General features: G+C 38.4%; 2 protein-coding genes across 3 annotated transcripts; one reads left to right on the top strand and one right to left on the bottom strand.

Annotated features, from left to right (window-relative positions):
* Positions 1 to 5,566: 5,566 nt before the first annotated feature.
* Positions 5,567 to 8,477, bottom strand: mif (macrophage migration inhibitory factor). Its single transcript, XM_028458894.1, has 3 exons — positions 8,225 to 8,477; positions 5,952 to 6,124; positions 5,567 to 5,830 (listed from the first exon to the last, which is right to left on the bottom strand). Exons 1-3 carry the CDS (start codon positions 8,330 to 8,332, stop codon positions 5,764 to 5,766), a joined length of 348 nt encoding a protein of 115 aa, XP_028314695.1. The 5' UTR covers positions 8,333 to 8,477; the 3' UTR covers positions 5,567 to 5,763.
* A 1,163-nt stretch (positions 8,478 to 9,640) lies between these two features.
* On the top strand, positions 9,641 to 21,466 carry LOC114470602 (zinc finger protein with KRAB and SCAN domains 3). 2 transcript variants are annotated; one of them, XM_028458877.1, is made up of 5 exons: positions 9,641 to 9,833; positions 11,725 to 12,062; positions 14,700 to 15,013; positions 18,673 to 18,784; positions 20,209 to 21,466. In XM_028458877.1, the coding sequence occupies exons 2-5, from the start codon at positions 11,762 to 11,764 to the stop codon at positions 21,171 to 21,173; spliced, it is 1,692 nt and encodes a 563-aa protein (XP_028314678.1). In that variant the 5' UTR covers positions 9,641 to 9,833; positions 11,725 to 11,761; the 3' UTR covers positions 21,174 to 21,466. The 2 variants fall into 2 exon arrangements, with proteins under 2 accessions (XP_028314678.1, XP_028314677.1); XM_028458876.1 differs by having other exon boundaries at positions 20,173 to 21,466.
* The last annotated feature ends 3,903 nt before the right edge of the window (positions 21,467 to 25,369 follow it).

Here is a 25,369-nt window from a genome sequence, read left to right as displayed (position 1 = left end):
ATTATGTTAGAACATCCACAATATGTCATACTGTCACGTGTCTATTTCAATCTATTTCCCCTTTGCTTCCCAGTTATAGTTATGGAAAATACTTGCCTTTAATTCTTATCCTTCATCATAAGAAGCAGTGACCAGGCATGACGGCTGAAGGAGGCAGGATCGGAGTCAAAAAGGCGGTGGCATTTTCTGTTAGGAAACACTCAGAAACAGAAAGAGAGGAAAACATTAAGACTTAAATGAATAATTTAAAATATCCCTTTTCTTTAGTTGGATTTGATTCATCTCCTTTGAGTATACAGCCAGCGACCTGTATATTGAAAAAAAGAAAACACAATAACAACAACTTAAGACGAAGACATAAACAAGTATACACAACAACGAGTATACACATACTGTACAACAACAAAAACATGGACACTGAACATGAACAGCAAGTTCAGTGAAGGTCAAAGCCAGTCATTCCACTGAAAGTGGTATTATATATTAAAAATGTCGTTTGGTGTTTTTAAACACCCAGAAAAATAACCTTTAAAACCTGGTAAACTTTTTAGAAGGCCCAAGGCCTAAAACCATAATTCTATTAACAAGCAGCAGTGAGATCTGAACACCCCACTACATAATTGGCAAAAACAGGCAGAAGATCAAGTGCATCAAAACCCAGGAGGAAAGGAAGGTGAAACAGAGGAACATGTGTAGTCAAACAGCCATTCATCGGTCAATCACTCAATGACACGTCCACGGCACATTCGCACTCACAACGCGGTTCTCTCAGGCATACGTAACGTGTCATCATTCAGTCATTCATGCACCGCACACGTTCATGCCTCAATTTTCACGTCCATGCATTCACAAGGTTTGCTGCATAGTGTCTAAGTAGAATATAGGCCTCATCTAAACCACCAGTGGCGATAGCCAGTCCACCTCCTCTCTTGGGGTCAATGAGCTCTTATTGCCCCCCATGCTTGGCAACCTTTTAGCGTTAATTAATTGCTTTTTACTGGTATCATCTGATTAATAAGAGGTACGCTCCTTTTTACTACCGCTTTGGCGGAGTCTACACTTAGATTATTGCCCATGGTAGTACTGACAGTCTGCTATCTGCTGATCAGGCAGGAATGGCACGGCCGTGCACTAATAACCAAACTCAACCCCGGTCCGCAACCGGGGGAAACTCAACCGCTGTCCGTCTCCAGAAATTTAAGAAAAACTCTGAATCAGCAGGAACTCAACCGCCACCCCTAAAGAATGAGGGGCTTGGGAATAACTCAACCTCGGTCCCCTATTTCGCACAACTGCCAGGACTTTTTGGGCACCTCTAATATTATTCAACATTGAACGGAGCACGCAACCTCTAATAACCCTCACTCTAAGGGAACGTAGTGTTATGGCAGATTTTTATATTCATCATCATATCGTCAAATGTATGTTCATGTGTACAATTTGTCATGTTTTAATACATGATGACTCCATTACTTTTTACACTTTTGAACAGCTGAATCATGTTAGATTAAACAGTACAGATCGTATTGTACTCAGTGCAACACAGTCTCTGCTGAGCCAAAACTCAAACTCACATGCAGATATACACGAACGCACACACTATCAAGGATAGATAAGAGTGGCGCCCAATCTTCCTCATAATATACACATCTTCATCATCCTCCAACATTTCCACTGTGGGAGCATCTGACTCCCTCCTTTTCTTTCTTTCAGGGTTGGGACCTTTTCTCATATCTGTATAAAAGCTTAAGCTGAAACTGTTAGACAGAGCGGCTCTGCCTTCGAACGTCCGGCTGGACGGTCACTAATTTTTGTTCCACTTTGTTCCATCTTTGTACCTTTTTTTACTTAGTTTTATAATAAACCTTTTTTATAAAATCATCAATGCTTCGCCTGGACTCCATCACTCAACCAGAGCAATAAATCATGTCTCCAAATGAGGTCAACCGCAAATTTTGCTGTAACAGTAGAAATTTGTTCAGAACGGTATTCGGTTACCAAGCATGTATCAAATCAGGTGGACCACTATCCCCCAAAGAGCGCTTCCCCTAGCAAGGTTTATCCTTTTTATGCACATTAAACCAGGACTTCTTGTTTGAAAAGTAATTGCCTATGTACTCATAGCAACTAATGGGACAGTTTTCTCAGGAAAAATTTGGTACCCCCCCTGCTGTCGAGTGGCTTCGGGCCGGCAAGACAGTCTGACGCGGTAAGGAGGAGGCGCGCAAAATGAAAACGATGAATGTTGAACTAGGCTGTCTGTCGCAAGCAGCTTCAAAAGGGTAAGGTACAGATTGTTTACGAGGGTATCGGTCAAAAATGTCAAAATGTAAACTTGGTTGAGGCTGCAGTCCTCAATCTCTGTCTCAATTTTCCTGAAATTGAGTAAAAACAAAAGAGTAAAAGAAGAATCGTTCAGAAATAACAGAGGAGAAAAAACGTGTGAGCTCAAAAAAATCATGGCCAATAAAAGAATAAAAAATTAAAACTTCGGCTCCAAAAGCTGAGGCAACAGAGGGCTCTTTCTTCAACAGATGTAACCATATCTTGCATTGTGGGGGGGTCTCCCCTCAACAAGAAAATAAAAGGAAAGAAAAGCAAACAAAAACAAACCTATTAGTAACACTATTTTCTTCCCTTTTGTTTGTTTTTTTCTCATAAAGGCACAAGCAGTGTAAATAAATGAGCAACATAATGAATAAAAGCACAGATAAATGATGGGCACACATGGTCTCATGTGGCAAACAGAAGGGTTCTGTGTGGTCCTGTGTTTCAGCTCATAGTTATGAACGTGAGTGTGTGACTGTATGTCTGGTCTGTCTGCTTAGAGCACACCTTTTAAGTGTATCTTAAAGCGTGTGAGAGAATAAATGAAAACAAAATAATCTAGCGTACAGTCAGAAAAAAGAGGGGTTAGTATTGTCCTATCGAAGGAGAAGCTTGTTGGCTATTTGCTAGTTGCCCCCCGCCATGCCGAAGTTCAAGGCTAAAGTGATATAGCACTACCACCAAAGGCTGTGGTGGACTTCTTATGGCTTGGTATCCTCGTGGCTTTTGAAACAGTGTCTTTTTTGGTGAAGATGTTCCAGCAGACGTGTGATCAGTCTGCAGTTGCTGCCCATCATTCAGGCAGTAATCGTGGCGTTTAACCCGCAACTCATTGGTGGGGGAGTGTCCAACCAACTCCGACGCCCACAGGTTCTCAGTCTTTGATGTTGGGGCAGGATGTGTTAATCCCAGCATTGGCATGCGGCCCATTCCATAGACGATGAAGAGTTGATTTGGGACTGAGCGAGTTATTTCGTTGCAGCATTGCTTTGCTGAATGGGAGAGTTGAGTCCTTTGATAGTCGATTTCCTTCTGAAGCTTGGTCCTTAATAGTCCGAATTGGTGTTTGAGTGTCAACCGATGGTTCGTGGTCCAGTCTCTGTCCGAGGGGCAGCTTTGTGGTTTTAAGTGCGTCCACTCTCCGGTGCTGGTCCACGGCAGAAGCCCCCCAGAGTAGAAGATGGATCCTGTTCGTGATCGCCAATTTGTCACGGCAAATTTGGGGTTGACCTCATTTGGAGACATGATTTATTGCTCTGGTTGAGTGATGGAGTCCAGGCGAGGCATTGATGATTTTATAAAAAAGGTTTATTATAAAACTAAGTAAAAAAAGAGTACAAAGATGGACAAAGTTAGTGACCGCCCGGGCGGACGTCCGATGATCGAGTGGCACACAGTTCTAACTCATCACGTATATTCCCCCTCAGTCCCCCTTCCCTCCTCCCCCCAGGAGATAAAGAGGACAGGGTGGAGGTGATAGGAGAGGGTGAAAAGAGACAGTTTCTTCTTTGGGTCAAAACAACCAGTTCTCTGGTATCTCCTGATTGTCGTGAGTGTTAGAGGTGTGCGCGTGTATGGTGTTTGTGTGTATGAATGGATGTGTATGTGTGACTATGTGAGTGTGTGTACGCATGTGAGTCTGTACACAGAGGGTGCCTGTGCGTCTCGACCTTGTGAGATTTCAGTATTGTTTTGGGAAGACATCATGTGCTTTTGAAGAGGTGGCCTGACCCAGAGCTAGAAGCAAAGTTGAAGACATGAGAATAACACAATGGAAAGTTACAACCCAAGGCTTAAGGATTAAAATATATGAGTAAATATATTAAGCATAACTAATAATTTTGCCATAACAGGAGCAACGTTATTATAATGTTACATTCTAACATCTCATCAGAGCTACAGTAAAATGCATGTTGAAATAACGAATTAAAAAAATAATGAAACACAATAATGAAAACAAAGTTTATACTTAATTGATTTTTTTTTAAATAAGCAATGAAAAATGTAATATTTTTTTCTATTTAGAGAGTGCATGGCTTATTAGCCAGAACATTGTTTTGTTTTGTTAATTAATGCTGTTCTCATACATCTTTATATGACATATAAATAATTAAAAAGAAGTCAGAATAATACATGACACTACAACTTATATCTACCTTTTAATTGTGTGTACTTTATTTTTGACATACATTTTTGTTTGAGTTTTTTTTTTTTATTATTTTTTATTTTTTTTTTCCTCACAGTAGTAAAAAAGTTATATTTTCTTTAAAAAATGAAAAACATTTCTAAAAAAAAAACGGAATAAAAAAAATGAAAGTGGAAAAAACGGAATCACTGTGGGATGTTGAGCCTACTGCTCCTCAGGGATGGGTTACATGCAGAGGACTAATTTCATATCTGTAGTAACATACAGTATATGACCACTAAAGGTAAAATCCTCGGTTAATCTTAAAATACGAAAACCAGATGTTGGATGGCGTATCACTGAAGTATATAGCACTCTCCAGACAAGCCATGGTGTCTGTATATGTAATAATAAATGTTATATTTATATCATGGAGCTGTCAGATGACCTCTTCACATCAACAGTTAGATAAAGGGAAATCCACAACATGACAAAAAATAAAAGATCCGTACAATGTAAATGAGTGAATAAGGCTGCACAATTAACATAATATTAATTGAAAATTGAACCACTGAAAGATATACAACTGGAGTTTTTTGGTTTTTTATTAGGTGGGGCTCTAGTGTGAAACGTGTTGACACGCCCCCCATGAGTTGATTGACATAAGTACCTTATTAATTAGTATTAATTAATGAATCCAGCGAATACTCAAGCCAGAAAATGTTGACAGGATGGTGTTTGTTGCTCAAAACCTGTAGCTTAAGCCTAATGTTCTTAACTTTTCTTTAAATGCTGTAATTGTTTTCAAGGAGTTGCACTCTATAACAGTGTATTTATATAGTTAACCTGTAGTACATTTTAGTAATAATCAATATTCTTGTTTAAAGCTTTTCTTTTACACTCAAAACTGTTCACATATTGTTTGTTAAAAAGTAATTAAATAAAAATACAGACATTTTCCCTAAAATAATAAATAATCGTGATTAAAATATTGATATTGACACGCTGCTATCTTGTTTTGCTGTTTACAAATGTGTAAATATCTGTAATACACTGAAAACATACCAGGATTGTATCTTTGTTTCTATCAATCACTGAAAAAAAGCAGCACTATTGATGTCCTACAGAGTTTTCTTTATTGCATGTCATTGAGAAAACATTAGTGCAAAGAAAATAAGTGCTTTCAAGGGATTTGTCATAAATTAAAACCTGTGGAACATTAACAGTGCAACCCATTCACTGAGAGAAATTATACTCGTATATCTACAAACAAAGTGGAATGATCTTCTGTCAGGGTGTTGTTCTTCATCTCAGCCAAAGGTTGAATTGCTCCATCCCACATTCGCTGCGTCCATGTCCACAAAGTTAATGTAAATCCTGATTAAAAAAAAACAAACAATGTTGGAAGTATTAAAACTTGCGTACTTCTGTGAACAAACTTCTTCTACTCCTCAGTTACTGTGAGTTGCATGTGCTCAGCTATGCGTACGTTTGCTACCTGTCAGGGGAGATGCTGAGATGTTTGCCGAGGAGCCCACAGAGGATTTTGGAGTACTCCTTGTTGTGTGCACCACTGATTTTTCCAATGCTGTGCAGGGAGCACAGAGCACACGGATCCCCGTTTCCTCCAAACATCATCATCTGATCAGCGTTGACGTGCACAGCAATGTACTGGTAAATGACAGAGATTCACAACAACATTAAACTACCGTAAGTGTTGGTGCAATCAGCATCTGTGTACTATCTTTTTTTTTTTTTGCTTATACCATTTTAAAAACCAAATCAAAATAACAAATAAACAGTGTGATTACTTTGTTTTACTAATTCAAAACCAAAACAGAAATACGGAAACAACAAAAACCAGATAAGCAGCGTTTTTTCTTTCTTTCCTTTTTCCTGTTTTAAAATGAAATCTTGTTGTGTTTGTGAGATATTTGGATATTAAGTGTCAGGGCAAAATTGTTAGTTATGTTTATTAACATATTTACTCATAGACCTTATTCTTTTTAAGGCTTTAAGTTGAGACTTTTCATTTCTGCTGTCTCATGTTTTCTTCTGCTCTCTTCTCGAGGTCAGCTTCCCAAAACACATCTTATCCCTCAGACACAGAGGCATGACACACTCACATGCCTACACACACTCACATAGTCACACATACACATCCAATACACATCCATTCATACACACAAACACCATACACGCACACACCTCCAACACTCACGACAATCAGGAGATACCAAAGAACTGGTTGTTTTGACCTAAAGAAGAAACTGTCTCTTTTCACCCTCTTCTTTCACCTCCACCCTGTCCTCTTTATCTCCTGGGGGGAGGAGGGAGGGGGACTGAGGGGGAATATACGTGATGAGTTAGAACTGTGCCACTCGATCATCGGACGTCCGCCCGGGGCGGTCACTAATTTTGTCCATCTTTGTACTCCTTTTTACTTAGTTTTATAATAAACCTTTTTTTTTTATAAAATCATCAATGCCTCGCCTGGACTACATCACTCAACCAGAGCAATAAATCATGTCTCCAAATGAGGTCAACCGCAAATTTGCGGTGACATAAGTAACAACCTAGTGTGTAGATGTTTTCAGATTTTATTAAATGCACTTAATATTGTGTTTTGAACTTGTAGAATATTTTGTGCTTGGATTGGCCTGGTTTAATAAAAACTGTTCAGTTAGAACTGCATGGTAATAAAGTGTCAAAGTAGTAGCATCCTTACTGTAACATGCAATAAACAAAGCAGGCTGCTCTAAATGTTTATCATATATAAACTAAAGGAAGTGTCTCCTAGTACGTAATATGTATCCATATACTGACAGTCTATCCGTACAAAAGATGACGTTGCCAGACCTTTTCCACATAAGCGTAATGTGGCCGTGTTAACGCCGTATCAGGATGGCCGAGTGGTCTAAGGAACCTGACTGTAGGATTCTTCCTTCTGCTGCCGTGGGTTCGAATCCCACATTTGTCATATACATTTTTTCATTTAAACATATTTAACAGCAAATTCCACCTTTAAAAATACATATACACAAAAAAAAAAAAAAAAAAAAAAAAACATTTTAGGGTATTTCCTGGGTTAGGGCTAAAATTAAAGGGTAAGCGGGGGTAGCTAAAAATAAATATGAGCTCAAATAAAACTGACAGAACTTTAAGTCACATTGGTGCATCTATCACGTGACCTAAATTGTCCAATGAGGGGCGCTGCCTATGGATAGACTAGTCTATTGACACGTATTACGTACTGATAGCCACTGCCTAAACTAAATCTGCAACTCAAGTACTAAAACATAATTAAATCCATTAAAATATTCTTCTACAGTGTTTAGTGTAACTTACCATTTAAATAAACGATTATTGTACATGCATGTATAAATTACTATGTCTGAATGAGGATGCATCGAAGTTTCAATGTGCAAATGTTAAATCCTATTAAATCTTTCCTCTAAATGAATATATAAATAAATAAAATGCTGATCACAAAGATATATCATCATTGGCCTTGATTTTTTATTTAATCCATTTAAATTTTCCCAGTCAAAATCATTGTTTAATGATAAACATTTCCTGTTCTTGTGCTAATGAAACAGATTGTGTAGGAATGGGATGTTTTAGCTTTAACATGATATAAACACACCTAAAAACCCTAGGAAATATGTGTTAAACTATATCAAAGCAGTAAATGCATCATAGTAGTCGTAGTGATTACATATTTATAGTTTAAAATGTGTAATTGTGTGTGTAATAAATGCGTAGGCCTACCTGAGCAGGTTTGCCCATAGCACTAGCGAGTTTCTGTGTAGCCTCAGACAGGAGAGCAGCAGGTACGTCGTCTTTGGCCACGTTGGTATTTACTACGAAAATCGGCATGTTTACAGTCAATTCTAACAAAAAGCTCTACTTTATGTTCCCTTTGTAGCCTGTAGAAAGGTCCTCAGCTCCGATATAGCAGTGAGCAGCAACTAGCAAAGAGCTTTCATATCATGGAGGAACAGCAACCACAGCGCCACCATCCGCCCTGGAGGTCACATCACAACACATGAGCAACAGTTCAACAAAATAATAATAAGAAATACGTTTTTTGAGTTCCTGTTCCACTAACTCTGCTAAAAGAGATTACATCCTCAAAGATTGTAACCCTGTAAAGCCTAAATAATTTAATAATAACTGACACATAATTCTAATGTTTTGAAACTGGAGTCAATGGAAGCTCGTTTCCACCACAAAAAGAAGAAGAAGAAAAAAAAAGTAAATCACCATGACAAGTCATAATTATTAGTTATTAAAGTCATAATTATGAGATACAAACAGAGCATTTGCAGCACTCTACCAACACTGACTGTAAACATTCTTAATTACACATTGGCTAACAATAACTTCCAAAACACATATTTTGGCTGTTTATTCAGTTCTTAGAATTCAACACGTGGTACATAGTGTAGAAAATAGTACAAGTACATAAATGTGTCTTAATTGCAAAATGTCAAATTTTTCTTTGCAACTTTACATAAAAAAATTATTTTCTCATGACTTTTTTTCTCATAATTTTGACTTTCTATCTCACAGTTATGACTTTGTTTCTCACAATTATGACTTTGTTTCTCGTTATTATGACTTTACTAACTCTGTCGATAAATGCGTGTTCATGTGGATCTTGTTGGGTTCTTTCTTTCTTACTATGAACTCTATATTTTGTTAAGTGCTTTGAGATGACTTTGTTTTAATTTGCGCTCTCTAAATAAAGTTGAATTGAACTGAATTGAATAATTATGACTTGCCATCATGAATTTTATTTTTTTTAGTGGCAGAAACAGGCTTCCATAAAAATGTGACGAAATTGTTTTGCAACAAAGACTTATTCATGCATTTTTACTATTTTTTACACAGATAATTATATTATATTATACTGAGATACTAATTTATAATTATGACTCAGTATATCATACTATCTCATAATTATGACTTCAATTTTTTCTAATTATTATTTTACTTTTCCGAGTTTTTTTTTTTTTTTTTTTTAACGACGGGAATGAACTTTCATAGAAGTGAGGGCGCGTGCAGTATTGAAAAACATTTTTATTTTATTTTTTTTTTGTCATTTTGGGGGGTACGTGTGCGCGTGCACTACCTTGGCTTGTTGCAGCCTGGTATTACGCGGTAACGCGCCTGCGCAGTGGCTCCCTCAGCGCAGGCTGAAGCTGGAAGGAAAACAGAGGCTGGCGGCGGCAGCGACGGACGGAGACGGGCAGTCTGATGGCGCTGTCCTTTGTCGCGGTGCTCCTGGACTCTAGGACGGTTACTGGCCTCCTCCGTTAGGGCACGAACCGTGTGTCCCACCGCTGAGTCATTCCTCTGGGTTTCTGGACTAACGGTGCGTTTTTAAATCCTATTAAATAGCGAGGCTGCTAGCTTCTTCTTCTTCTTCTTCTTCTTCTTCTATTCTTTTAGCGACTGAAAGGCTTTAGTCCCACTTTGTGTTTACTAACAGGCTAACATGAACATAACAGTGTATTTAAATGTTTAATCTTCTGCATTCGATCACCTATGTGTAAATACTGGGCTATGGTGTTTATTCACATGTATTTGCATTGCGTTATACACACACTGACTAGTATGTTTGGAATAATGGGTTAAACCAAGTGCTTTGCTGCTATTATATCATTATAATAATATTTCCCATTATTATGTGTTCTTAAAGCACGAGTGCCAAACTCAAGGCCCGGGGGCCAAATCCGGCCCTCTGGAGCATCTAATTCGGCTCTGCAGGAGAAAGCAAAAATAATAAATAAATAAATGACAGAAAACGTGAATCATTGTGTAAATAAAACTCAACACTCCTGGTGCTTACATCGCATGATTGCAGTCATTTTTAATGTTAAAACCTCAAAATTCTTTAAAAATTTTTTTTTAAATTTTCCTTAAATTATTACATAACATTATCCTTAAATAAATAGAAATTGGTCACAAATCTAGGAAATTTAAAGTGAAAACCCTGTTGGGACTGATATCTATCACTAATTGCTGGAATATTGTCGGTTTCTTACATATTTTATGTGTACGTACAAGTGCAAACTAGGGCACAATAATGTTGAAATTACTAATTTTTTCTGTATAAAATCTGTGGCTCACGTGATATCAAACTGCTCTGTATTTGGCCCCTGAATAGCCCTGGGAAATATATTGAGATTCAAGATATATTGATCAAGTTTTCTAGCTTGGTGATAAAAATAAAAAATTACAATATCGCCTATATCAATATTATTTTATTGTATTGCTTATTTTGGATTAAAATACTTGTTTTAGGAGTCACTGCACTCACTATTTCTCAGAACAGCATAAACAGTAGGGATGTCCCGATACAACTTTTTCACTTCCTATTTGATACCGATATTGCAACCTTGCTTATCGGCGGATACCGATATTGATCCGATACGATCTCAGCACAAATCATACATACTTTTATTACTTATTTTTTATCGTGGAATGTGAGAAAAATCTTGATTAAGTGAGAAAAACTGACCCATTTAATACTAACCAATTGGTTACATAAATTTTAATCTTCAACATAATAGCTACAGTATTTTACAATTGCAAAAAAAAAAAAAAATCGGAAATTTGAATCCCATATTAATATCGGATCGGGACACCCCTAATAAAAAGCACAGTTAGATGGATTTCTGAGTGTCCTAACCCATACACTACAAAACGCACTCACACGTGCTGTCCCTTAGAGGAGAAAAAGCCTAAAGTGGCACATATTGTGCAGCGGCTTGTTAATAAATGTCTCAGTCCCATTGTGTATTTTTTTCTCCTTTTGTGTATTTTGTTGTCCTATGTATTTTTATTGTTGTTTTTTGTATTTTTTGGTATGTATGTTGTTCTTGTATTTGTGTTGTCCCATTGTGTATTTTTTTTCTCCTTTTGTGTCTTTTGCTGTCCTTTTGTTTACTTTTGTTCTTCTATGTATTTCTGTGGTCCCATTGTGCATTTTTTCTATTTTTTCTTTTGTGTATTTCTCTGTTTATTTTGCACAATTTTGTCGAGTTTTTTTTTTTTTTTGCATCAGTAAATTTAACCCAGAATTGTCTTTCTGGTAAGATTTTATTTGAATTGAAACTATTGAGATTCATATCGTATATTGGTATTTTGAGAAAAAATATTGAGACATGAATTTTGGTCCATATCGCCCAGCCCTACCCCTGAACTGAATACGAGTTTAACACCCTTATCTTTAAGAAATCTTATGTTGATGTACACATCAGGTCTGCAGCAGCCACCTGGTCCGATCCGTGTGCCAAGATGATGGAGGAATCCGTGTCCGCCTTTGAAACACACCTGACCGCCGTCATGGACAGCCTGATCCGAGCGTCCGTCTGTGAGATCACCAAACTGTTCCAGGAGACGGTGAACGACTACCTGGTGGAGCTGTCCCTCAACAGGAAGGAGAACGAGGCTCTGAAGCTGCGGCTCAGGCTCACTGAGAACAAGCTTAGGACAGAACGCAAGTACGGGATGGGCTGGGCGGCCAATCGGCGCAACGCTGGACCAGTGGAGGGTGAACCCGGGGGGCGTCTGAAGAGAAAGATGGACACGGGCAGTAGTAGGTTTTAACATGTTTAGCCTAGTGCTGTGCGATATGCAGAACATTTTATATCACGATATGGGTAGATTTATATCCTGATAGAATAGAATAGAATGCTTTTATTGTCATTGTACACAAGGTACAACAAAATTAAGAGACAACTTTTGGTGCAAGATACAGAGAAAATAAAAAGAAAGATAAATAAGTGTATTTACAAGGGGATGGAGCCACTAAGTATAAATATAAATATATTGCACAGTTCCAAATTGTCTGAATTTCCAACAATATAAATCCCAATATAGTATTTTTTCCTTAAAATTACATAGATTGATAGATAGATTATACTTTATTTTATCCTACAGGGAGGAAAGTCACATGTTACAGCAGCCAGAGACCAAAAACCAAGCAAACAAGAAATCTAAATACAAATACAGAAAGGAAAAAATAAAATAAATCAGTAAATAATAGATATTGGTCAAGATTGCGGTACAGAAAAATATCTAAATAAGCGGTAAGTGGCGTTTTCCAATGAGTACTGAGTATTAATATTGCACAGAGTAAATGAAATGAATGTAAAATTGCTATTCATTTTATATGTTTTTTATTATATACAATAATCCCAAAATAAATGGTACTTCTCCTTTAAGAATCTTCTCAATCAAGGAATGTTCAGGACTTTTGCTACATGTATTGTGGTCACATGTGTTCTGATTTGGAAAATCTGTATGTGGAAATGCCAACAACAACAATGTCCGCTGTTATCGTTGAAAACCGTACCTGTAGTGAATTTTACTCCATCAAAGATTATATACGATAGTAGAGGTTATATTCTTTAAAAGTTAAACAAATGAACACCACATTTGTGGGCACGTTTGCAGCTATTTTATATTAGCCGTAGTGACACAGTTTGTAACCGGGCTAATAGATGATTTGACGGGGGACCCAATCTGGCCCCCCCAAAAAAGCATCTCTGCATACCATCTCATTTCTGTATCTTAAAGCTCACGTCCGAGTGTTGTATATTGTAGGGTAGACGTTTTTATATCGCACTACGATATATATCGTTATATCGCACAGCATTAGTTGTGTGTGAGCCTGAGCCACGACTGCACCATAAGAACACTGTGTGTGAGCCTGGGTTCTTATGGTGCAGTCGTGGCTTATGTGAGGACGCACTTGTTTTGTTGGAAACCATCTGGCAAGAGCTGATCTCTCTCCCTTCCTCCTCCTCCTCCTCCTCCTCCTCCTCCTCCTCTGTCCTTCACCTCCCTCCCCCTCTCCTTTCCACAACATTCTATCCCTCCCACTATCTCCCTCCCTCCCTTCCTGCTGTGCTCCTTTCCCTCCCCTACTTCCTCCGTCCTTCTCCTTCTCACTGTGCTTTTCTTCTTCTTCTTCACTCTCCTGTTACTCCCACCTCCTCCTCCTCCTCTCCTTCATCACGTTGCTGCACACTCACACTCATCCTCTCCCACCATAATTACACACTCCCTCTCCACTCCATCCTCTCTTCTCCTCGCCACTCAATATTCTAACCGATTCTTTTCTTCTTCCTCCCCGGCTCTGTTGCTCCTCTCCTCCTGTCACGTGTCCTTCTACGCCCCCTCTCCTCACTCATTAATCATTCTTCCTCCTCCTCCTCTTCTTTCCATCTCTCACTCTTTTCTTCCTGTATCCGCTCTACCTCTCCAATCCCCTCAACGTCTTATTAATCTTCCACCTCTCCACCCACTTCTCTCTTCTTCTCCTTCTACTGCTTGATCTTTCGATCATCTATTCCTACTTACCTTGCTGCTCATGTTTCTTTAGCTCTCCTTCCTGTCTCCTCCGACACACATTATTTTTATTCATTATTGTTATTATCTTAATTTAAATTATTTTAATATTTTTAACTTATCGTTTAACCACGTTGCACCTTATCTTTCATTTGCACCTTGTCATTCAGTTTACCTTACAATCTCTTTGTGAAGTAGAGCTGCAACTAACGATTATTTTCATAATTGATTAATTCGGTCAATAACTTAATCAATGAATTAGATTTAAAAAAAAAAAACACTATCTATAAAGCACATTTAAAGCCTGCTTAAGCTGATTAAACGGAAATACACGCAAGTCACTGGCGGGCGCGCGCACACAAACTCTCGTGTGCTCACACACACAAATACTCGCGTGCGCACACACAAACACTTGTGGTGCACGCTCACACAAACACTCTTGCACGCTTACACAGACACTCGTGGTGCACGCTCACACAACACTCGTTGTGCACGCTCACACAAAAACTCGTGCATGCACACACAAACACTCGTGGTGCAGATTTCAGATTGTCATAGTACAAAATATTCTGTGGGTCTTAAAAAATCAGTGAAAATCATCTAAAACGTCTGGCAATATGGGGTTGGCTGCTCCGAAAAGAGCTGGCAGTGAATTAATTAATAGTCAATTTTTATCGGTTTTATCGATTCGTTGTTTGGGCCTTATTGTGTAGTCCTGCTCCTTGTTTTCTGCATGTATAGTTTTTATTATTAGTGCTGTGTTTTTTAATATACTGCGTTTTTTGATATACTGCTCTTTGCCTTTCTAATTACTGGGCATTAAAGTTTTTTCTGATTCTGATTTTGATTCTGATTGCGCTCTCTTCTATCCCCCAAACAGAAATCAAGTCAAAAAAAGTCCCTTCAGCAGCCTTTGGAGATGTGTGGGAGGAAGAAGGAGGAAGAGGAGGAGGCAGTGGCAACAGCTGCGGAGGAGGAGGGGATGAAGGAAGTGAAGAAGCTACAGATATGGCATCATCGAAACATAGTGGAAGAGGAGGAGGGAAGGAGTCCAGAGAGATCTGTCTCACACAGTTCCCTCTGGATGATGATGATGATGATGATGATGATAGAGGAGGAATGGAGGGAGATGAGGAGGAAGAGGAGGACAGCCTGAGCGGTGTGAGGGTGGAGACAGCCAGCATCAAAGTGGAGGTGAGGAAGATGGGCTCTCTCAGAGGAGGAGGAGGAGGAATGTGGCATAGCAGCACATCCTTTATCCCACACAGTCAGCATTAAACATGCAGCACATACAAAGTGGATAAAACAAAGGTTGTAGATTTTTAGTTTGTTCTTTGTAGTGAGTTCAGTATCATAGATATTCCACTATTTAACCTCTGACTGGAACACACTGTGCCTTCATCTCATTTTCTAATGTTTTCTTGGTATTTAAAGGGGAAGTGAACCACTCTAACAAGTGTTCAACATTACTGCATGTGCATTACAACATGTATATGTTTCCTTTATTTGAAAATATTAGTGCTGGGACTTTAACGCGTTAATTGTGATGAATTAATTACAGAAAAATAATGCAGTTAATAGCTTTTGTTTTTTGCGCTTCAAACAGTGCGGAACCTTTACTTCCCGTATTCCCATAATACTGATGCACAGACTACAATACACGAGACGGGAGACGAAGGCTGTGTAAAAAATGTCACACTAACGTTCTCTATACTACAAACTCAATGAGTATATACTGTACTATATACTTTAGAATGATTAGGATGATGAGCGTTCCCACTGAAATATATTTCCAAGTTTTTTTTAGATGCATTTAAAACCTACAACGACAAAAACCTGAAGCACACTGAGGCTAAATATCTCTGTTTATTCTCCACCTTTGGAAGTTCTGAAAACATTTTAAACGAGAAAGTGACCAATAAATACTCATGTGCTCATTTGATCCATAAAACTCAAGTATACACTTTTCATTTTCCACATTTCGAAGATTTCATATTGCCCTCCATTGTGCTACTGACAAAACTTTCGGTTAACTTCAAAACAAGAGCCCTGTTTACAAAAGTGTTAAAAAAAAACTAATGGAAGACAAGAAGAGATGCTTTTATTTTTGAAAAAGGGATGTTTGATTTTTAGCTTGAAGCCGGGTCCCAAGACGATTTTGCATTCCGCTTTCAATGCATCATGGGGCGGTTGAATATGACTCGTGTGTCCATTGTGCATACTTAAAAAATGTCCCCATATAGTATACATTTGGGTATTTCTTGCATACTCAATCTTTCCATATTATCTAATGTAAATAGACTACGTAGTAATTTTGACATCTGACTTAGTATGAGTAGTACGTTAGTATGACATTTACAACACAGCCCCACAGGAGAAGTCGTTAATTTTAGTTTTTATTAAAACACAGGATGGAAAACAAAAGCCCAGTCGTGTGCAAATTTAGCAAGAAAGAGTTTGTCGATCACCGGAGCTCCTCTAGCCTTTGCTACCACCTCAATGCTAAACATGTAGCAGCTAGCACCTCAATGCTAAACATGTAGCAGCTAGCACCTCAATGCTAAACATGTAGCAGCTAGCACCTCAATGCTAAACATGTAGCAACTTGCACCTCAATGCTAACATGTAGCAGCTACCACCTCAATGTTAACATGTAGCAACTAGCACCTCAATGCTAACATGTAGCAGCTACCACCTCAATGCTAACATGTAGCAACTAGCACCTCAATGCTAACATGTAGCAGCTAGACAGACAGTGTCTCCAATCCACACTGGACAAGATGACAGGGTTCAGAGCCAAAATGAATAAGTCCATGAGTGACAAATGAACAAAGTCAGTGAATAAATAATTGTAGTGAACAGTCGACCACTCTCTGTGGTAGAGGATATGGGCGGGGCTAGAAGCGCTGTTACGGATAGCATCGTCTGAACCAACTTATCAACTGCTATGTAGAAAGACTATTTCAGACTAAACTCATCAGCTTCATCAGTTGCTCTGTTTATTTCATGATATCCACAGATATTCTAACTATTTTACTGGTCAGTTTCCATTTCTCTAGAATATTCTGTACTAAGTGCTGTTATTTAATTTAGAAAGTTTACAAAAAATCTGGAAAAGCATGAATATATCTTAGTTAAATTTGTGTCTGTGCTTTGTGAACAATATGATCAGATCTTTATTGCTATTGGACATTATGTTAGCACTCAGTGATTAATATAATAAACACAATTTAGTTGTTTAAGCTCATTTATTGTTTTCATTGATTCAGTCATATACCATTTAAATTGGAAAGTGTTGCTTCTCGAGTCAAATATTGTTATGCGATTAATTTATATTAATCAAGATTAATTAATTACAAAGTCTGTAATTAATTAGATTAAAAAATGCAATCGAGTCCCACCACTTTTAATAATATACAGTATTATAAACTCTCCACTGCTCCTCCATCTCTGCTGTGACGTTAGAGGATAGATGTTATTATTACTCAGCAACATTCCAGCGCTTTGTGCACTTTGTGACTGTTCCACTTCCTCCACCAGCCGAACAGGCAGGAACCTTTAGTTATTTAAGGCTTGTTAGCGATCATATGTTCACCCTGTTAGCTTAGCTTAGCTTAGCAGCTGGTGCCTTTGTTTCAAAGATGAGGCTTTGGAAGTCTAAGTACACAAAGCTGGTAAAGTGAAGCTGTTAATGGCTTTAAATCATTTGCTACATGTTTTTCTTTGCTCTTGTGTATGTTGTTATGTTGTTTAAAGACATGTGGAACGACGTCCGGCTGTTGTTAGTGTTGCACACAAAACGAGGCTAAAAAAGCGACAACTTTGAAAAGGTTTGCATTGCTTGATTTAACAAAAAAATTGATTGATTGATTGATTTAATTTAATTTGAACATGAACACAACAGCAGTGTATCGACCACAATAAGAAAATAATGGTAATATTAAATAAAAAATAATAATAAATCAAACAAATGGTTACAAAATCCTACATGTGAAGCCTGTTGTTCGAAAAGAAGTATCGACTTATATGATCCTACCCATTGTAATATCTAGTAATATACATATAATCTTCTTATAATATGCACCTATTTACACTATATACATATATATACACATAATTCATCGATATATATCTATATAATTGTACAATTTATGTAATCCACTATACATTCATCTGTCCAAACAATACACACCTATTCATAATTTTTTTCCCTTTAACACTTATGCTTTACGAAGATACATTTTATGTATTTATGTTTAAATTACTTTAAATTCAGACCTTATTTTATTTCTACACACAAACTGTTCCACAACCTGGTACTGCTGACTGACACACAAAACCTTTTATTTTGTTGTCTGTGCGTGTAGTGACCGAAAGTTCATTTAAAAAAAAAAAAAATTCTGCTTTATTACCAATTACTAAAAATATAACCACTTGTCAATGTGTTTCACTTCCCTCGTTTAATTGGCTAATTTCAATACTTTCAATTTCCCTCGGGATGAATCCATTTACGTTCTATTGGAGGTGCAACGGATCATTATTGATTTCTGTGTTCGGTGGTCTGGTTGATGGAAAAAAAGAAAGTTCTGCCTGTTAATGTGAGGGCCGCTTATTTGAAGCAGCCAGGTTATGAAAACCCATTGCACCCCTATTATCTGTCAGTCTAATAATTCAGTTCAAGTGTAATCACCTTAATGTTTTTCTCCACCTTTTCTTAAGACGTAATGAAAGCATTTGTATTTAGTAATGGCTACATGATTTTTCTGAGGGTAGCACAGAGGAGAATAAAAAGGCGTGTCCAGTGTAAACGTACCGATGAGCATCAGCATCTCAACCATGTTTTCTTCTCACAGTTTACACAGAGCGGGGGCTATCAACCTGCTTCTCTGCAGCTGATCAAGGATGCTTTAAAGATGGAGCTGCCCAACCACAATCTTCGTTCGTGCTCCAGAACCAAAAGTGAAGGTAATCATTTTCGGACTATCTAATCCACTGGTTCCCACCCTTTTTCAGGTTGTGACCCCTATTTTTATATCACAAATTTCTGACAACCCCACAGACACAGTTTTTGATAATGTTTATGTGTTACAAATACAAAGTAGCCAGCTCAGATATTTTTACACTGCATTTTATTTGAGAAAGTGAAAGTATAGAATACTTTTGTTTGAGATTGAGGGGCCTTTGGTGATGCAGTTTCCTCACCTGCTGCGGGGAATTCACCAAGATTGCAGCAATGATTAGCGCGCGTGCAGAAGTGGTGCAGACCGCCTCTATTTAATTGAGCATTTTGCTCGTTCAATATGTAGACGTGAGTGCACAGAAGCACACAATGACATTTGAAGAAGTTAAATTGGAGGCAGGTGGACTTATCTGTCTGCTGCACAAACATTAAATAATGTAGAAAACTAAATAAACACATTTTTATTTTTTTTTAAACAACTTTAAAACCTAATGATGTTTTTTCCCCTAATCAGGTTCTTACTCATACTTGGTATAATTCCTCCACTAATAAACTCTCAGACGATGTAAAGACAAGAAATAATTTATTCAAAAGACTGATTCCGAGACGCTTTTCAAATTTAAATGAGGTATTATGTGGGATCCGCAGTAATATTGGAACAAACACATAAGCACGCACGCACAGACACGCGGAGGATGCACACAGTAGACAGTAGAGCTTTAACTGGGCTGAAAAAAAAAGACCAGACCCGAGAGAACACGGCCCCAACTCGTTCGACCAGAATGAAGCCAATGTCTCTTTAAGGATTAACGTGTTTCAACCAGATACTGTTTACATCCATGTCAACGCATGTAGAATGATCCTTTGCAAGTTATAAACATGACTAGCAGCTTCGTGTGCCGCTACACTTTCTATATTGGACAGTAATTACGGTTACCAAGCGGAGTATGCAGACAGGCATCATCAGGGGCAGCTATGTGGCAGCAGCGGTCCTCTGGGTCCTCAGGTAATGACGGGAGCATCTAGTGCGGCTGATGTGTGTGTTTCTGGGTTATTCAAATTAAAAAGACAGTTAAAACAACCCATGCAAGTGTGCTACAATTATTACGACGGTACCGATTAAAAAAGGAAAAAACAACAGAAAATTCCCCCTACGTTGCTGGAAACGGAGCGTAAGGGGCGCCTACACTCAACAGCGCTGGAGAGAACCCTGTTTTTCCACATGTTACTCATAAAACCTTTATGGCAACCACTACAAATTGTTTCCCACATTCCATCCTCTATTATCACATTCAGGTACCATTTAGTTTAGCTTGTGTTAATTTTAAAAGAGCAATAGGTCAAGATGAATGGGTCGTGTTTGCTTCTAACTCCCTGTTCCTTTGTTTCCCAGTAACCCTGACGGAGTGTCCTCTGACTCTTCATCCAGGACAGACAGAGGTGGAGAACTTCACCGTGGGAGCTGCAGACGTGGTCCAAGGAGGAATGAGCGTGGAGGAGCTGAGGGGTCTGGAGTCTGCTCTCAGGGCTGAGCGAGGCCGTGAGCAGACTGTGGGAGGAGCTTCACAGCCTGACAGCCCTGAACCAGAGGTGGTGCGAGGGAGTGACATCAGCCTGCTCCCCAAGTACATTGGTCTGGATGGGATGGAGCAGGATGGGGAGCAGGGGTCTCAGAGAGAGAAGCAGCTCAAACACAGCAGTGAGAAGGCGGGGCTTATGGATGGATTAGACATGAGAATAGGATGGACCAAGAAGCTGAGAGACGCTCACACAGCTGGAGATGATGTGAGGGAGGCGGAGCATGTGGCTCACCTGTCTGCTCCAGGTAGTGCTGGGGAGAGTGGGGGGGAGGAGGAGGCTGGGGGAGACCTGCTCCACTTCTGTCCTCAGTGCGGGGGAGCCTTCTCATCAGAGGCGGAGCTAGAGGACCACCCCTGCCCACTGGGGGGCGCCCACCTGCAGAGCAGCGGCGGCGAGTGCGGCTCGTACCCATGCGCGCACTGCGGTAACAACTTCAGCCACGCCTGGGCGTTGAAGAACCACGAGTGCGCATGCACCGCCGAGCGACCGCATTGCTGCGAGATCTGCGGGAAGCGTTTCACGCATTCCCGCTCCCTGGAGCGCCACCACCTGGTCCACACCGGGGAGCGGCCCCACCGCTGCCAGCAGTGCGGGCGCAGCTTCAGCCGCCTCGGGAACCTGGAGCGCCACCAGCGGATCCACACCGGAGAGCGACCGTACGGCTGCGAGGCGTGCGGGAAACGCTTCAGCCGCGTGGAGTACCTGAGGAGACACCAGCTGATACACAGCAGTGAGAAGGTGACGCTGCAGTGCTCCAACTGTGGGGCGGGCTTTAGTGAGGTGGAGCAACTCAAGAACCATCACTGCTTTTAGATTCTGATCAAACTTGAAGAAATACATTTTGCAATCGTGGTAGAATTCTGGGGAATTATACAGCCATGACATCATGTCATCAACTTGTGTTAAACTGCATTTAAAGGATTTGATTGGACCCAAAGTTATCAGGCTGTGTTTCTCATCGACACTTCTACATCTATTTCTCTTTATGTACACTGTATCAACACTTTCTCTCAGCTGGGAACAAAATCACACAATTTTACTGTTTTATTAGTGAGTGAATGACCTTGTTTGTTATTTGTGAACAAATAAACTTTACTATCATCAAAGGGCTCCCAAACCTTTTAGTCTAAACTTTATTTCAAATGTATTTACTTTCATTTATTTCAAACTTTGAGGAGGAAATCATATTTTCATCAAATGCTACTTCGGGTCAGGTAGCATGTTGCTCGAGAGCATGGCTTCTCAACCTTGGGGTCATGAGACACTGTGAGGGTCGCCAGATGCCTTCAAGAAATTGAGAACAAATGAGTCCATTTTTGCTTATTTTTTTTTTTAAACCTTTTTTTTTTATCACAATTTCATAACTTTTTCTTGCTATGGTTTTGCTCCTTTTAATGCATTTTTGCCACATTACTCCCATTTCTGCCACTTCCTCATCAATTATCAATGCCTTTTCTGCACATTTTTTCCATTTTTAAGACATTTTCAGCACTTATAAACCCTTTTCACACCTAATGTTGCATATTTTGACCCATTATTGTCACTTTTAACCTTTTTATACCATATTTCATGCTTCGCACTTGCATGGAAGTCGCAGACAAAATAGTTAATTCATGCTTATTTTTTGCCCATTTAACCATATTCACCAATTTAAACTAACTAACCACTTTTAAGCCAATAATGACACTAAACCCTCTCTCACCACTTTTTCTGTCCATTTTTGGCCACTCATTTGTGCTATTTAAGTTTTTAAAATCCCGTTTCAACCCCTTTTCCACCATTTTTGGTCACTTTGGACCCATTTTATTTCTGATCAAAACAAGGATTTATATCTTTAAGATGACTATATACTATGGTGCAAATAATAATAACCTTCCGAGATAACAGTGGATTATATTCAGATAAATAAATGTGGTTATCACAGATTCATAGAACAATGGACCATCATTTTGCTGACTTTATGGATGGACTCCAAAAAAGCTCTTCCATTCCCTTTATTCCCCCTTATAGATGGACCTGTCTCCATATGACTGTTCTTCAATGTTCATGTCTGTGTTCAACCACCTTCAGCTACAGTGGGGGTCCCCGCTCTATGGAACCTTTATTTTGGTGATTGTGGTCAGGAAATACAACAATGATTTTCTAACTTTCTGGTTAATTTCCTCCAACTTCAGTTCACCTCTCAGGTTCATAAAAAAGAGAAGGTTATACTTTTAAAGAGTATAAACAAAATATTCAAATATACTTAATGTGTCTCTAGTTACTCATCTGATGATGAGGGCTGCAACACGTGAATTATTAAAAAAAAAAAAAATGAGAAAAGTTACTCTACTTCGGCTTTATTTGCCAGCCCATGTTTTCAAAGCTTTCAAAATAAAATGAAACCTCTTGCATTCATGTCTTTGATTAATCTGAGTGGAACTGGCTAGCTGGAGGCAAAAACAGGAAACGCCGCTGGCTAAAGACTGAAGCTAGTAATGTTACAGATGAGAATGTTGTGTGTTTGGGAGCCAGAATAGGTGGAATAACCTTAGTGGACGTAAATTAAAGTTTTATAGGATTCCAGCGAACACTCGTGCTGAGAAAAAACGAAGACAATTGTGGTTTTGCCTCCAGACTAAGCCCCGCCCAACAAAATACATCACAATGTTTACAAACAACCAAAGGGTCTATACTGAGGAACTTTACTGATAATACTTTAACATAAATAATGCATAATACTGCCACCTGCTGTTCAGTGTTAGGTATCGGTCGGGATTCCCAGTTTGTTATCGACCAGTGTTTCTCAAATGGAGGTACGTGTACCCCTATGGGTACGCAATGGCGCTGCAGGGGGAACTAAAGTATCAGTTTTGGTCCCACACCAGAGGTGAGATGACTGAAAATTATAAAAACTATACAAATACATTTATTCAGGAGCCACTGATTCAGTGTTTTCAATTCCATGTGGGATCGTCTGAAGTTTAAATAGGGTTGCCTGAAATTTCTGAAAAATTGCAATAGATTTTTTAGATTTTCTAATTATAATTCTATAGAAAAAAAAAATTAAACAATTTTAAACAACTGTATTTCTGTACTTTTACTTGTGAAATATGAATCTAGTTCAACTAAAAAAAAAACGTCCGAGCTCAAATACGATTAAAAACTAATTCTAGAAAATATGTGTCTTTGGGGTCACCAGAAAGTCTTGATATCAAAATTTTAAAAATGAGATCATGATAAAAAAAAAAAAATAAAAAATGTGTGTTATGACTAGTCCTTTCCATCATTACGCTCAATAGTTGTTTTTAAATAGTTTTCTAAGCAAAATGTTGTAGTTGACAAAAGGGGTACTTGGATTCATAAATTTTAAGTTTAAGAACTACTGTAAATGTAGAATAAAGGTATGATGTACAGGTGAAACTCAAAAATTAGAATATCGTGCAAAAGTTCATTTTTTTTTTCACAATTCGACTTAAAAGGTAAAACTAATATATTTTATCAGTGGTTCTCGTGACCCCCAGTTTTATATCACACATTTCTGGTGACCCCGGAGACATTTTTTTCTTTAGATGTAGTTTTCTGATCATGTTTTTTAGATTGTGTTACAAATACAGAGTAGCCAAGGTTAGTGCACACGATTAGTTCTATTTGAGAAAGTGAAAGTATAGAATACTTTTGTTTGAAATTGTGTGTGGTAAAGAAAAACATTTCAATAATAATAGAAAAACTGAATAATGATTTTTAAAAACAAAAATGTAATCAATTACTAGACATTTCAGGTGACCTTATTTTAATTCCAGGAGACATAACATGGGGTCACGACCCAGAGGTTGAAAAATGCTATTATACAGAATCTTTCCATACAAAGTGAGATATTTCAAGCCTTTATTTATTATGATTTGGATGATTATGGCTTACAGCTTATGAAAACCCAAAATTCAAAATCTCAGAAAATTAGAATATTACATGAAATCAGTTTTAAAAAAAAGTATTTTAAATATAGAAATGTTTGCATTCTGTAAGGAATAATAATGTATATGTACTCGGTACTTGGTTTGGGCCCCTTTTGCGTGATTTACGGCCTCAGTGCGGCGTGGCATGGATGCTATTAGCTGAACTAATTTTCTAGTGTGATGATAATATAATTCATATCAAGCTACTGCATGTGGCATTATTAACTTAATATAATCACATTTAATAGCCTGCTACATTAGCAACAACAGTTGTTAAAATGTAGAATTAAAATGTGCTGTATTTCTCATTGTATTCCAGGTTAAATGTCTGACCTTTTACCGTTATTGTATCACTTACTTTGGCCTTCATGACACATCTGTCGTTGATGATTTGATCCACACAACATCTGGTTCTAGGCCTCCAAACTTTGATAAGATTTAAGGTCTTATGCTGTGAATGGGTTTGGCAAGAAAACCAGGTAGTTGACGATATCAGGGTATATAAAAGAGGAAAGACTCTCCGTGTCGTCGTTGATCCAAGACAAGGGAGCCGACTCGTATGGATCTGCACCACCAATAAAGCATAACTTTGACAAATATCGTGCCCGTTCCTGTGTACCAAGTCCTTCCCTGTATGCCTTTGCATCTATTATGCATTTTCTGTGGTTTATCCATCGCAGTGTTTACCTCCGAGTGCCTCCAACATGGCCGCACATCCGGGATACTGCCCAGAACGTGACGTCAGTGAAAACTCTCTATGAAGTCAGTTATGTTCAACATTTGATTCTTTATGTCTTCATTTTTTTATTTTTATTACCCCAGAAAACCTTAAAATAGAGAAACATTTTAACCCCTTTTTACCTATTTCCTTTGGCTATTTTGCAACTTGCTTTGTCCAATTTTTGCCCCTTTTCAAAAAGTTCTGACAGTTTTTTCAGACTTTAGCTTCCTTTCATTTTTTATCCTTTAATTTATTATCAAAAAATAACCCTGTTTTCCTATTTTTTGTAAGTTCTTTTTGACACTTTTAACCAATTTTTCTCCTTACTTTAATTTTTTGCCCACTTTTTACCC

The sequence above is a fragment of the Gouania willdenowi genome, chromosome 10 (assembly GCF_900634775.1).
Source record: "Gouania willdenowi chromosome 10, fGouWil2.1, whole genome shotgun sequence".
Taxonomy (NCBI): Eukaryota; Metazoa; Chordata; class Actinopteri; order Blenniiformes; family Gobiesocidae; genus Gouania; species Gouania willdenowi.
The sequence above is the reverse complement of the archived record's forward strand: the minus strand, read 5'-3'. Positions and strand labels throughout refer to the sequence as shown.